At 62.5% G+C, this 12,545-nt stretch overlaps 1 protein-coding gene across 3 annotated transcripts; it reads left to right on the forward strand.

The window, feature by feature from the left end:
• Positions 1-56: 56 nt before the first annotated feature.
• On the forward strand, positions 57-12,304 carry AMPD2 (adenosine monophosphate deaminase 2). 3 transcript variants are annotated; one of them, XM_036870440.1, is made up of 18 exons: positions 57-518; positions 5,515-5,645; positions 5,863-5,993; positions 6,742-6,810; positions 6,900-7,011; positions 7,255-7,441; positions 7,674-7,815; positions 7,927-8,016; positions 8,271-8,400; positions 8,567-8,761; positions 8,850-8,981; positions 9,191-9,354; positions 9,591-9,717; positions 9,807-9,970; positions 10,270-10,390; positions 10,661-10,834; positions 11,018-11,128; positions 11,244-12,304. In XM_036870440.1, the coding sequence occupies exons 1-18, from the start codon at positions 509-511 to the stop codon at positions 11,451-11,453; spliced, it is 2,400 nt and encodes a 799-aa protein (XP_036726335.1). In that variant the 5' UTR covers positions 57-508; the 3' UTR covers positions 11,454-12,304. The 3 variants fall into 3 exon arrangements, with proteins under 3 accessions (XP_036726335.1, XP_036726317.1, XP_036726327.1); XM_036870432.1 differs by lacking the exon at positions 57-518 and adding an exon at positions 1,213-1,538; XM_036870422.1 differs by lacking the exons at positions 57-518; positions 5,515-5,645 and adding an exon at positions 1,211-1,538.
• The last annotated feature ends 241 nt before the right edge of the window (positions 12,305-12,545 follow it).

Below are 12,545 nucleotides of genomic sequence, written 5' to 3' on the forward strand. Positions count from 1 at the left end.
GGCGGGGGCGGGGCCGGGCCGGCTTGGCGAGGGAGGGCCCGAGTAGGGGCGGGGCCACGGACCTGGCGGGGCCTGGGGCTGCGGAGAAGCGCGCCGGCGCTGGCGAGGTTTCGGTGGGGTTGCACCTGTTGCGTGACTCCCCCACAGTCCAGCTACCCGAGTCCGACCCGAATACCCAGAAAGTGTGGAGAGAAGCCCAGACGAGTTGCGGGTCCCGCTCTCTGGGGAGCACGTGGCCTGCCCGCCTCTGGAGTGCGGGGCTGGGGGTCGGGACGCCGGGGTCTACAAGGCCAGTGCAGCGGCCCAGGTCGGCAGGGGTCCGCCTCCCTACAGCCAGCAATTTTGAAAGACTGCCTTACTTCTCCCATCTCAGTGCCAGGGCAGGGGCCCTTGGAGTGACTTGCCGGGGTCTGGATCCCAGCCCTTCTCCCGTCCCTCGCGACCGGGCTTCCCGGCTTTGCAGACCCTGGAGAGCAGACTTCCCGGTACCCCTCAGGGCTCGGGCAGCATGGCCTCAGGTGAGTGTGTGCGCGTGCGAAGGAGGGCAGGGTCTCTGGGACAGAGAAGTGCAGTGTCCAGGGTGACAAGAGGGTGGGCACAGCCTGCAGACCTACGGAAGGCGGACAGCTCCTCCCGGGGAGCGCCCGGAGAGCAGAGCCTGAGTGTGGAAAGACAGAAGGAAAAGTCAGAAGCCGCTGGGGTTTCTTTCCCAGACCCCAGAGAAGCCCCTGCCTCCTGGCCTCCCTGCCTTCCTAGAGGGTAGCTTCTTTGGACAGTGGAATTTTCCCAAGACAGGCTCCTCCCTACTGGGCTGGGTGGGATTCTCAGTTCTACCCCATCCTCCCCGAGCTGGGCTACCCCTGGGGCTGGGGGTCAGACGAGGACAAAAGGGGACTCTGCCCCAGAGGGGCTGGATTTTCATGGAATCCGCTGGCCCTGAGAGGAAAGTGTTCTGAGCTTGGGGGAGCTTGCGCTGGATCCCTCTCTATTACTGTTTTTTTTCTCCTTGGCTGGCTGGACCAGTTAGCCTGGACTTTGACTCTTTTGCTCCAGAGCCCTGGCAAGGGGCAAGAGGCAAGGGGCAAGGGGCTCGGGGCTCCAGGCTCCTGAGGGCTTTGTGGAGTGCTGGGTCTGGCCCTTCTCCATCTTGTTTCCTCACTTCCACCCCCCAGGGGAAGTGAGGAAACAAGTGACACGACCATCCGTGTCACTCCAGGGACTGAGGAGAGGAAGGGAGGGGTAAAGGGGCAGGGATGGAGGCCCCCCCTCCTGAGGTTGCCTAGACAACATCAGAAATCATGGCTAGGGCCTCTTCCGCCTGCGGGGCCTCTGCTTCCTGCATCAGTCACTCCCGCTGGGGGCGGGGCGGAGGAAGGGGTTGGATGTGGCAGAGCCAGGCCCAGCTGGTGCGGCTCACACTCCCCCCGCCGTCTCTGCGGCCGGAGCCATGGCATCCTATTCATCTGGCCCCGGTAAATCCAAGGCCAAATATCCCTTTAAGAAGCGGGCCAGCCTGCAGGCTTCCTCTGCAGTACCAGGTGAGTGTGTGCTTCCTGGCCTCAGGCTTGGTCTGCCCCTACCTCTCGCCCAGGCCACTGGTACCCTCAGGAGGGGGGCTTCTCCTGCACCTTCTTTGCAGTGGTGCCCCTTGTCCCCTTCCCAGGGACAGCTGGCTTGGGAGGTGGTGTGGGGAGGGAGGAGGGGTGGAGGGTGACAGGGTTCTGTGTCGGGGATGCTGTCCTCTGTAACGAGGAGTGGGCGTGGGTGTGGGTGCAGCAAGAGTGTATTTGCACACGTGTCAGCGTGTGGATGTGCTAAGACTGTTTGCATGTGGAGTGTGTGTGAATGGAGTGGGGGATGTGTGGGACTGACTAGTTTGCAGACTGGCCACACTGCTGGTGGCTGTGCCTTTACCAGGCAGGCTCAGGCTGTCCTCTTGCAGTTAGTTACTCTTTCTAGGATCCTAGATCTTGAACCCCCTTACTGGGGGTCTGATGTTAGGGCACACTTATTGCCGCCCGGCATCCAGGGTCTAGGGGCTCAACTGTATCTATTGTTTGCAATTTGTTCATTCCTGATCTGTCTTGTGAGCTTCCTCAGAAGTATGGGGTGTCCTTGGGCTGGGCCCATGCGAGGGCTCAGGCTGGGGCCACTGCTGGCCTGCGTGTGCTCCTGCACCCTGTGGTTCGGCTCCCACTCCTGTAGGCATCTCTGCACCGTTTGGATCTGGCAGTGTGGTGCAGCTGTGCCCATCGCCCTGAGGGCTCAGCTGCCTGGGTCCGTGCTTGCTGAGGGATAGCTACCTGCCGTCTGCTGCTCCCAGGCCTGTGGCTAAGGGAAGACCACCCCCACTTTGGTGACCAGGTCAAGCCAGTGCCCCCACCCCCGGAGCACCTGTCTGTACTTGTAGACTGATTTTGCTTATGCCTACCTCCTGGTTTTCTTATGCTACTGAAGATGCTGGCCTGAGTTCTGTATTGGCCTGAGGGTCTGTGTTCTCTGTGCCCAGGTCTGTGCCTCCAGAGGGTGTCCCCTGAGGCTAGATCTGTATACCTTGGGATGGTCACATGGTGGGAGCATCTGATTCTTGAGGGTCAAAGCCTTGGGTACCTCTCTGCCTGCCGGGGCAGCCTTGGCAGTGAGTGAGGGGCTCTGGTCAAGTGGGTAGACAGGTTGGCAAGAATCTTGGAGTTGGTGGGAATGGCTGGGGAGTAGCCCCCTCTGGCTTTTGACCACCCCTCCCCACACCTTTGTGTGTGTGTGTGTGTGCCTTGTGTGTGTGTGTGTGCCTTGTGGGTGTGGGTGTGGGTGTGGTGCTGTGGCACAGACCCTGGGAGAAGGGACCAGCAGGCAGCTGGGTCTTCTAGACCTGGACTCAGGAAGAGTGGAGGTTATTGCCTGTCTGTCACCTCCAGTGAACCCTGGCAGCCCTGTGTGGTGGCTTGGCAGGCTGGGGGGATGGCTCTGCGTGCCAGAACCTGTCCTGGTCACCCCAGCATTTCTGTGGAGACCCTGGGTCACCCTGCTAGGAGAGGTGGTTGAGATTAGGGCCTTTGACTCAGTTCTGCTGACCCGATACACACCAGCCCTGGAGGTCTGTGGTCAGCCTCTCTGGAGGGGGTTAGAACTGGGGAGGAGCCATGTAGGGTCAGGGTTCCTGGGGGAAGCAAGGGCCTTAGGCTTTGTCTTAACGCTCTGAGGGCAGAGCTGGTGTCCATCTTCTTTCCTCTTTCTGCTCTGCCCTCTTCCGAGTAAGAGACAGTGTTCCCACCCTGCCACTTCTGTTCTCTTCACACCGTCACTGCTCATTGCCTTGGCCTGCGCTGGGCCCAGAAGCTCCCCCCGCCCCCAGTGGGTGGGACTGCATGTGGGGAGTGTTTGGAGGGTCCCAGGAGTTCATAATCACAGATGATGGTACTTTCCAGAACACTTGCAGAGCCGTATCTCTGTGTACCTTATAGCAGCTGTGGCTAGGCAGGGCAGGACCCCTTATCACCCCATTATAGGCAGACTTGAAGCCTCCGGAAGGTAGAGACTTGCCAGTAATTGGGAACAGAGTCAGACTCAAGTCCTCTAAATTCTAGTCCCACTTCTGAACCTCTCCTCCTGGGCAGTCTGTCCCCGACGATAGGCTTGGACAGGGGCTGGAGGTCTAGGGGGCCATGAACCAGTCCCCTGGGCAACAGGGAAGCTCCGTAACTGGTCCCTTCCTGGACCGAGCCTCTACCCCAGCTGCCAGCCAGTTCCTCTCCCCAGCAGGGGCCCTGTCTCTCCCAAGAGACCCCGTAGTCAGGGGCCCAGAGGGCAGTGGTGAGCAAAACAAGGCCATTGGGCAGAGGAAGCTGGCCTGGGGCTGTTGGGTGTGGAGGTGAGGAGGGCTGCTCGTCCCCTCCTACTCTTTGGCTAGCCAGGCCCTACACACTGTCCCCTAGGGCACTGCATTTTAAGGAGGCTTGTCCCTTCCCTGCCAGCCTGCCCTGCCCATATCGGCCTGCCCTGCTCCTCCCCCTTGGGGGCCCCACTTTGGGCTGGGCCCTGGCACTGTAGAGGTTAAGGGCCTGTTCAGTTTGGGGGTTTCTCTTATCTCCCAACTCTGATACTCCTTCCCTTGATTTCTTTACTCCCCTGAGCTTCCCCAGCCCCCCGCTTGCCGCCATCCCAGGGTCTCCCCTGCATGCAGCTGCACTTGGTACAGCCCGTGCCGGCCCCTGAGCTGTCCTGGGGGACTGGCTGCAGCTCCACTCAGCAAACAGGCGGGCAAGGGGCACAGGGCTGCTGGCCGGCGCTGCCTGACTGCAGGTAGGGCCCAGGCAGGCACCAGGGCGAGGGGGGGGCTAGGTCCTGGATCTGGGGCAGGCACCCCCTCTTCTTTTTGTCCAGCCTTAGGACAGGACTCTGGGGTATTGGGAAGTGGGCCCAGAGACTTCAAGGCATGCTGCCTGATAGAGCCTCGAGTCCATCCTGAGCCACAGTGGAGAGGGAGAAGGAGGGTGCTGGAGGGGAGTACCCCCCACAGCTGACTGGGAGAGCTTCCTGCTGGGAGGGTGGGGCTGGGGAGCCCAGGGAGGGTCCTCTGGGGCGGGCTGGGAGCTCAGGCAGCCTCTCTAGACTATCAGCTTCAAGGCCTTTAGTGCCAGCCTCTTGGTGGAAGCTGAGGAATTCTTCCTTCCGTGGTGAGAGGCTCTGGCTTCTGCTACTCCCTTCCCCAGGGCCTCCGGCCCAGATCCTGGGGCCTCTGAGTGGCGCAGACTGTTTGTGGCAGCTCCCTTTGGAGGGGCAGCCAGCAGTGGGAGGGGCAGGCTGGGGCCAGGCCACATCTTGGCAGCCCTGGGGTCCTGGGGGAGAGGGCAGGCCTCCAGGGAGGAGGTAGGGTTCCTGCTGCCAACCAGGTCCTCCACTTCCTCTCTTCCTCTTCCCTTGACGGCTGGTCCCCAGGTCAGAGCTGAGTGGCAGCTGTGGCTTCCCCAGGCTCTGTAGGTCTAGGGTATCAGCCGCAGACCCTGGCCCTTGAGAGGGGGATCTCCTGGTCCAGAGGCAGGTCTGATCCTGGACTGTCTGCCCTGGAAGCTGTGCACTTGGCATCGCTGGTGTGGCCTTAATGAGCGCCTGGAGAGAGAGAGAGAGAGAGAGAGAGAGAGAGAGTGTGTGTGTGTGTGTGTGTGTGTGTGTGTGTGTACATGGACACGTGGGTGCCTGCCTGTAGCAGGTACTCATATGGAGGTTCTCTCATGGCCTGATGGGGTGGCCCCTAGTCCAGGATTCAGATTTTTCTTCCTGGGGTGAATGAATCCACTTATTCTAGGGGCAGACTCGTGGCCCCACCCATGAGCCTGGAATGGGTGAGGGGTCCCCGTGCCAGAATGCAGGTGAGGTCCACATGCGGGCTCACTCCTCAGCCTCTGAGGGGGGACTGGCCTCTCTCCGGGGCTGGCCTGGGGCAGGCAGGGGCCCAGGGCTTCCAGTGCACCCAGGCCCTGCCCTTCACCCTTTGACCCTGCATCACTGTCTCCACAGAGGCTCGGGGTGGGCTGGGGGCCCCTCCGCTGCAGTCTGCCCGATCCCTGCCAGGCCCTGCCCCCTGCCTCAAGCACTTCCCGCTCGACCTGCGCACGTCTATGGATGGCAAATGCAAGGAGATCGCCGAGGTATCGCCTGGCACCGCACCCTGTGTCCCCCCATCACTGCCGCCACGCCTAGTCTTTGCTCCCCTCACCCCTCCTCCACCTCACCTGTCCCTTTACTTCACGCTTGGCTGTGCCCTGATCCCCTAGCCTGTCCCAGGTACCCCCAGCTCCTGTGCCCTCACCCCATCCCCAGACCCTGATGGCTAGGCCACACTGACCCTTCCTTTCCTCCCACCAGGAGCTGTTCAGCCGCTCCCTGGCTGAGAGTGAGCTCCGTAGCGCCCCGTACGAGTTCCCGGAGGAGAGCCCCATTGAGCAGCTGGAGGAGCGGCGGCAGCGCCTGGAGCGGCAGATCAGCCAGGATGTCAAGTAAGCCCCCAGGTTCAGAGCCAGACAGGTCGCCTCAAGGGGCAAGCCATGGGGTGGGGGGCACAGCCAGGCGGCCATGGGGTGGGGGGCACAGCCAGGCGGCCATGGGGTGGGGGGCACAGCCAGGCGGCCCTGGGGTGGGGGGCACAGCCAGGCGGCCATGGGGTGAGGGGCACAGCCAGGCGGCCATGGGGTGGGGGGCACAGCCAGGCGGCCATGGGGTGGGGGGCACAGCCAGGCGGCCATGGGGTGGGGGGCACAGCCAGGCGGCCATGGGGTGGGGGGCACAGCCAGGCGGCCATGGGGTGGGGGGCACAGCCAGGCGGCCATGGGGTGGGGGGCACAGGAAGCGTGGGGTTGGGGGGAGGGACACAGGATAGTTTGCCCAGCATCCCTCTGTCTCCATCCGGACGCTTGCAGAGCCCCATCTCTCTTCTCTTCCAACCAGTCCTCCCTCTGGGGCCCCCTGGGGAGGCGGCACAGAGCAGTGGTGTGAAGTGGCTTTGGAGTCAGGCTGCTGGGTTCTGGTTCCGTCTTCTACCCACCAGCGTGGCCTGGAGCATGTTGCTTAACTTCTGGGTGTGCTTCCTCATCTCTGATGTGGGGCAAGAGCAGCACCCACGGCATAGTGTTCTACATCCCTGTGAGGACCACAGGTGACACCACATGCACGGCACCTAGTACAGTGCAGGGACCTGGGAGCAAGGGCCTCATCAGCTGCCTGACCTCTCACTCCTCCCACCTCTAGGCTGGAGCCGGACATCCTGCTTCGGGCCAAGCAAGATTTCCTGAAGACAGACAGTGACTTGGACCTCCAGTGAGGAGGGCAGAGGGGTGCGGGGGATGCAGGCCTGGGGCCTATCCCACTGCTGTCTCCAGCCCCTCCCTCGTACCCTCCACTTGTAGGCTCTACAAGGAGCAGCGTGAGGGGCAGGGCGACCGGGGCCTGTGGGAGCGAGATGTGGTGCTGGAGCGGGAATTTCAGCGGGTCACCATCTCCGGGGAGGAGAAGTGTGGGGTGAGTGTCCCCGTCCCCTGGATCCTGGTGGGCTTCCCGAGCCTGGGCAGGTGGGGGTAGAGGCCAGAGAGGGTGTTTCTCTTTCTTGAAGCTGGAGGGGCAGAGGGTCTGGCTGGAAGCTAGTTGCTGTGCTGAGAGCAGAATGGTTTGAGAGTTTCTGGGGTCAAGGCCCAGGGAAGACGTGAGAGTGAGCCGGGTCTGGGACTGGGACCAAGGAGAGTGATTCCGTGTCCCCGTCTCCAGGTGCCATTCACAGACCTGCTGGACGCAGCCAAGAGCGTGGTGCGGGCACTCTTCATCCGGGAGAAGTACATGGCCCTGTCTCTGCAGAGCTTCTGCCCCACCACCCGCCGGTACCTGCAGCAGCTGGCCGAGAAGCCCCTGGAGACACGGACCTATGAGCAGGGCCCGGACACCCCTGTGTCCGCTGGTGGGACCCCCCATCCCTGTCCTACTCCAAGTGCCCTGGTATCCCAGGCTCCCTGAGCTTGGTGCCTAGGAACCCCAACCTGCCTGCTTCTTCCCACACCCGAGTTCATTCCAGCCTCTTGGCATGCAGGGGTGGAGGCAGGGGCAGGAGCTGTCCTGCTGGGGCTTCTGGGCCAGGCAGTGGGTGGCCTGGAAGAGGCCTGACCGTGACTCCACCCTTCTCACCCCTGCAGATGCCCCAGTGCACCCCCCTGCGCTGGAGCAGCACCCGTATGAGCACTGTGAGCCAAGCACCATGCCTGGGGACCTGGGCTTGGGTCTGCGCGTGGTGCAGGGTGTGGTTCACGTCTACACCCGCAGGGAACCCGATGAGCAGTAAGAGGGGCGTGGGGCATGCTGGGGGGAAGCTGTGGCGGGCTGCATTGGCTCGGGAGGGCCCACAGGGCCTGGCTTGCTCTCCTCACTCAAGCTCTCCCTACACACCAGCTGCTCAGAGGTGGAGCTGCCATACCCTGACCTGCAGGAATTTGTGGCAGATGTCAATGTGCTGATGGCTCTGATTATCAATGGCCCCATGTGAGTCTGTGCCCGTCCCAGACACTCGGCTCCCCTCCCAGCCCAGATTCTTCCAGCCCCAGCCCTGCCCCAGACACTTGTCACCCAGTCTCCCACCCCTTCAGTCACTGAGTCCTAGATTTTCCCGTCATCTGCTGCCCCCTTGGCAGCCTCAGGCCTGCACCTTCCTGCTTCCTCCCTCTGCTCTGCCACCCAGGCCCTCCCAGGTGCTTCCTTGCGGGTCTGAGCCCCTGCCTGCTTCTCCTTCTGCCCAGAAAGTCATTCTGTTACCGTCGGCTGCAGTACCTGAGCTCCAAGTTCCAGATGCACGTGCTGCTCAACGAGATGAAGGAGCTGGCCGCCCAGAAGAAGGTGCCACACCGAGATTTCTACAACATCCGCAAGGTGGGCCCTCACCCCCAAGCCGGACCCTGCACCTCTGCCCAGCCTCCCCCTCCAGGGCCTGGGTCCCCACCCAGCATCCAGTTTGAAGAGTCCTCTGCCATCCTACCGCCCAGGCTCCGGACTGTCCTGGCCTCCCATGGACTCAGCAGTCCCCGTTCCCCCCCAGGTGGACACACACATCCATGCCTCGTCCTGCATGAACCAGAAGCATCTGCTGCGCTTCATCAAACGGGCGATGAAGCGGCACCTGGAGGAGATCGTGCACGTGGAGCAGGGTCGCGAGCAGACGCTGCGGGAGGTCTTCGAGAGCATGAATCTCACTGCCTACGACCTGAGTGTGGACACGCTCGATGTGCACGCGGTCCGTCCCAGTGGTACAGGGGCTGAGGGGCTGGACCAGTGTGCGGGCCAGGGGTCAGGGGTGACTTGGGCCTGCCCTCCTCCCCCAGGACAGGAACACCTTCCATCGCTTTGACAAGTTCAATGCCAAATATAACCCTATTGGGGAGTCTGTCCTCCGAGAGATCTTTATCAAGACCGACAACAGGGTTTCTGGGAAGTACTTTGCTCACATCATCAAGGTAGGGAGGAGGGGCTGCCAGGGCCCACGTACAGGGAGGGGCAGCGTCGGCCTGGGGCAGCCCTCCCTGACTGGGTAGCTGGGGGCTTGCATGGGTGGGTGGGGAGGGTGAGTGAGAGGCATGAAGGGGTCTGACTGAGCACACCTGGTGGGCGGGAAGACAGGGACGGGTGAGAAGCCTGAGGGTGACAGTTGCCTCGCACGTCCCAGGAGGTGATGTCGGACCTGGAGGAGAGCAAATACCAGAACGCGGAGCTGCGGCTCTCCATTTACGGGCGCTCAAGGGACGAGTGGGACAAGCTGGCGCGCTGGGCCGTCATGCACCGCGTACACTCTCCCAACGTGCGCTGGCTCGTGCAGGTGCCCCGCCTCTTGTGAGTGTGCCTTGGAGTGGGAGGGAATGTGGGGGGCAGAGGTCAAGAGGCCAGGGCCTCCTCCTGCCCTCCTGGGATGGCTGACCCTCCCCTATCCCAGCCGAGCCCTCGGAACAGGAGGGACTCCCTGGTCCACTCACGGTCTGTCCCGCCCGGCCCACCCAACATGGCTCAAAAGTGCTTCTGTGATTCTGCCCTGACCTACACATACCTGTGTGCATTCGTCTCGCCTGCAGTGACGTGTACCGTACCAAGGGCCAGCTGGCCAACTTCCAGGAGATGCTGGAGAACATCTTCCTGCCATTGTTCGAGGCCACCATCCACCCTGCCAGCCACCCGGAGCTGCACCTCTTCTTGGAGCATGTGAGGGCGTGGCCCAGGGCTGGGTATGGGGGGGACACTGCCTCAGGCCCGGCTGCGGCTCTGGACCTGACCCCAGTGTCCTGTGCCAGGTGGACGGCTTTGACAGCGTGGATGATGAGTCCAAGCCTGAGAACCACATCTTCAACCTGGAGAGCCCCCTCCCCGAGGCTTGGGTGGAGGAGGACAACCCACCGTATGCCTACTACTTGTACTACACCTTCGTCAACATGGCCATGCTGAACCACCTGCGCAGGTGCCTGCCCCTGGGCTCCGCTGGTGCCGTGTCTCTGCCTGCCCTGCCGGCTCTCAGCCAGCAGGCCTTACTCTGGGCCTGCCGTGGGCTGGGGCCACCAGATCTCTGACCCACCTCTTGGCCCCAGTCTTAGATCGGATGGGTTCTCTGCCCTCGGGACTCTGTGGCTCAGCCCTCACAGCCAAGAATCTACCCCTGCCCCCTGGTCCTAGGCCCACAAAGTCACTGGGTGGGGTGGGGGGGCTCAGGAGCCCAGGCGAGCCAGACTTGGGACCCGACGCTGTCTTCACGCCCCCCAGGCAGAGGGGCTTCCACACGTTTGTGCTGAGGCCGCACTGTGGGGAGGCCGGGCCCATCCACCATCTGGTGTCGGCCTTCATGCTGGCTGAGAACATCTCGCATGGGCTGCTTCTGCGCAAGGTCAGGCTCTGCACCCCAGCCTCCCCTCCCAGTGGTTCCCCTCCTCCCAGCCCTTCAAGCCTCTTCAGCAACTGGTCCTCCTCCCCAGCTTGGACCCCAGCCTCCACAATGAGACCCCAACTTGGATTCTGGCTGTAACCGACCCTCGGCAACTCAGGCCCAGCCTGGACTGCCCCCTGTCCCCCACTGTGACCTGTAACCCCCAGAACCAGGTGTCCTCCCCAGCCTGGAGGCCACCTGACAGGCCTGCCCTCCCTGTTGCCTGCCCAGGCCCCGGTCCTGCAGTACCTGTATTACTTGGCCCAGATTGGCATCGCCATGTCCCCGCTCAGCAACAACAGCCTCTTCCTCAGCTACCACCGGAACCCACTACCTGAGTACCTGTCCCGCGGCCTCATGGTCTCACTGTCCACCGACGATCCCCTGCAGTTCCACTTCACCAAGGTCAGCACACGGCGGGCAGCCCGGTTGGCGGGTGTCCTGGGACACGAAGGCCACCAGGACAGGGCAGGTCTCGGGGCTGGTGCTGCCCTCTGCTGGTGGAGTGCAGCATGCCTCGTGGCAAGTCCGTGGGAGGGGCGGGTGGCAGGCCCCGTCCACCTGCCTGAGGGAACCTGGCTTGTGCAGGAACCACTGATGGAGGAGTACAGCATCGCCACCCAGGTGTGGAAGCTCAGCTCCTGCGACATGTGCGAGCTGGCACGCAACAGTGTGCTCATGAGTGGCTTCTCCCACAAGGTACTGCGCCCCCTTGGCATCCCCTCTCCTCCCCTGCTCTGCATTTTGGGAAGGTCCTGGCGGTCCTGGCCCCTCAGAGCTGGCTGCAGCCCTGCCCATTATCCTGCCCCTTCAGGTGAAGAGCCACTGGCTGGGACCCAACTATACCAAGGAGGGCCCCGAGGGCAATGACATCCGCCGCACCAATGTGCCGGACATCCGTGTGGGCTACCGCCATGAGACCCTGTGCCAGGAGCTGGCGCTCATCACGCAGGCCGTGCAGAGCGAGATGCTGGAGACCATCCCGGAGGAGGCGGGCATCACCATGAGCCCAGGGCCTCAGTGAGCCTGGCCCACACAGTGCCCCCGCGTCTCGGCACCTTGACCACGTTCTGTCCTCAGACCCCTCCCACCCTGTTGTGGTCTCTGCATGTGTCTGTTCTTCTTTGTTCTGTCCTGCATGTCTCTACCTGTATCTGTGCCACCCAGGGAAAATGGTGCCCAGGAGCCGCTTTACCCTTGTCTTGGCTTAGGTGGCACCCGATGGCCCAGGTTTGAGGTCTGCCCTACTGGTGGACCTGTCCCAGGATCCTCTGAAGGCTGGCTGTCCTGCGGGCATCTGAGTGTCCACAGAGCCAGGGATGGTTGTGGCGGTCTGGCCCCTCTGGCCCTTGGGGTCCTGGCTTGGGCAAATTTGAGCTTTGGCTGGGGCTGGAGTTGGGGCCTCCGTCTTGCTTATGTGGCTGGGGGGCAGTCAGGTGTGGCCTGTACACGTATGTTGTGGGCACGGGCTGCCAGGGATCTGCAGCAGGTAGAATTGGCTGAGTCACAGCCCTGGCTGCCTGGGCTCAGGCCCCGGAGGTGCTGGACCACCACCTCCACCAAGTCACTGCCCAACAGCTTTCACCGTCCTTCCTCTGGTCCATGTGCTCCCCTGGTGTCAGCTTCCTGTGCCTCTGTGGGAGGGGGCAGCTGCCCTGTGCTGTGTCTGGGGCCATTGCAGCAGGAGGGTCCTGGATCTGCCACCAGCCCTGAGGGTAGTATCCCTACTATGGTCCCCAGAGTTTTGACCAGACCTGGATCCCACCTGGTCTCCTGTGTTGTGTTCTGGACCGAGGCCTTTGCTATGAAGTGCAGTGTTTCATACAATCCCATCTTTCCTAGTGCATGACAAATAAAGATTATTTAAGTAATGAGGCAGGTGGGGTCTCTGTTGGGAGAGGGAGAGCCGTGGTGGACGGTGGCTGAGGTCGGGTCCAGGAGCACTGTGGTTGGAGATACAGCAAATTCTGAGGGGAGTGACTGGGCTTGACTGAATGTGTTTATGCATGTGGAAACTGACAAAGGAAGCGGGGTGGGAGGAGAGGCCCACCGGGGACCTGTCTGCTGCCCCTAGGCCCTTGTCCAGCCCGCCCCCTCTGAAACAGACACTTGACCC

The sequence above is a fragment of the Balaenoptera musculus genome, chromosome 1, assembly GCF_009873245.2.
Source record: "Balaenoptera musculus isolate JJ_BM4_2016_0621 chromosome 1, mBalMus1.pri.v3, whole genome shotgun sequence".
In the NCBI taxonomy this organism is placed as follows: domain Eukaryota; kingdom Metazoa; phylum Chordata; class Mammalia; order Artiodactyla; family Balaenopteridae; genus Balaenoptera; species Balaenoptera musculus.

Bases quoted from the DNA above. Each gene is read 5' to 3' on its own strand.
- AMPD2 (XM_036870422.1), top strand. From the start codon at position 1,299: ATGGCTAGGGCCTCTTCCGCCTGCGGGGCCTCTGCTTCCTGCATCAGT. The intron at 8,017-8,270 runs GTGAGTCTGTGC...CCTTCTGCCCAG, and splicing joins CTGATTATCAATGGCCCCAT to AAAGTCATTCTGTTACCGTC. The intron at 8,401-8,566 runs GTGGGCCCTCAC...GTTCCCCCCCAG, and splicing joins ATTTCTACAACATCCGCAAG to GTGGACACACACATCCATGC.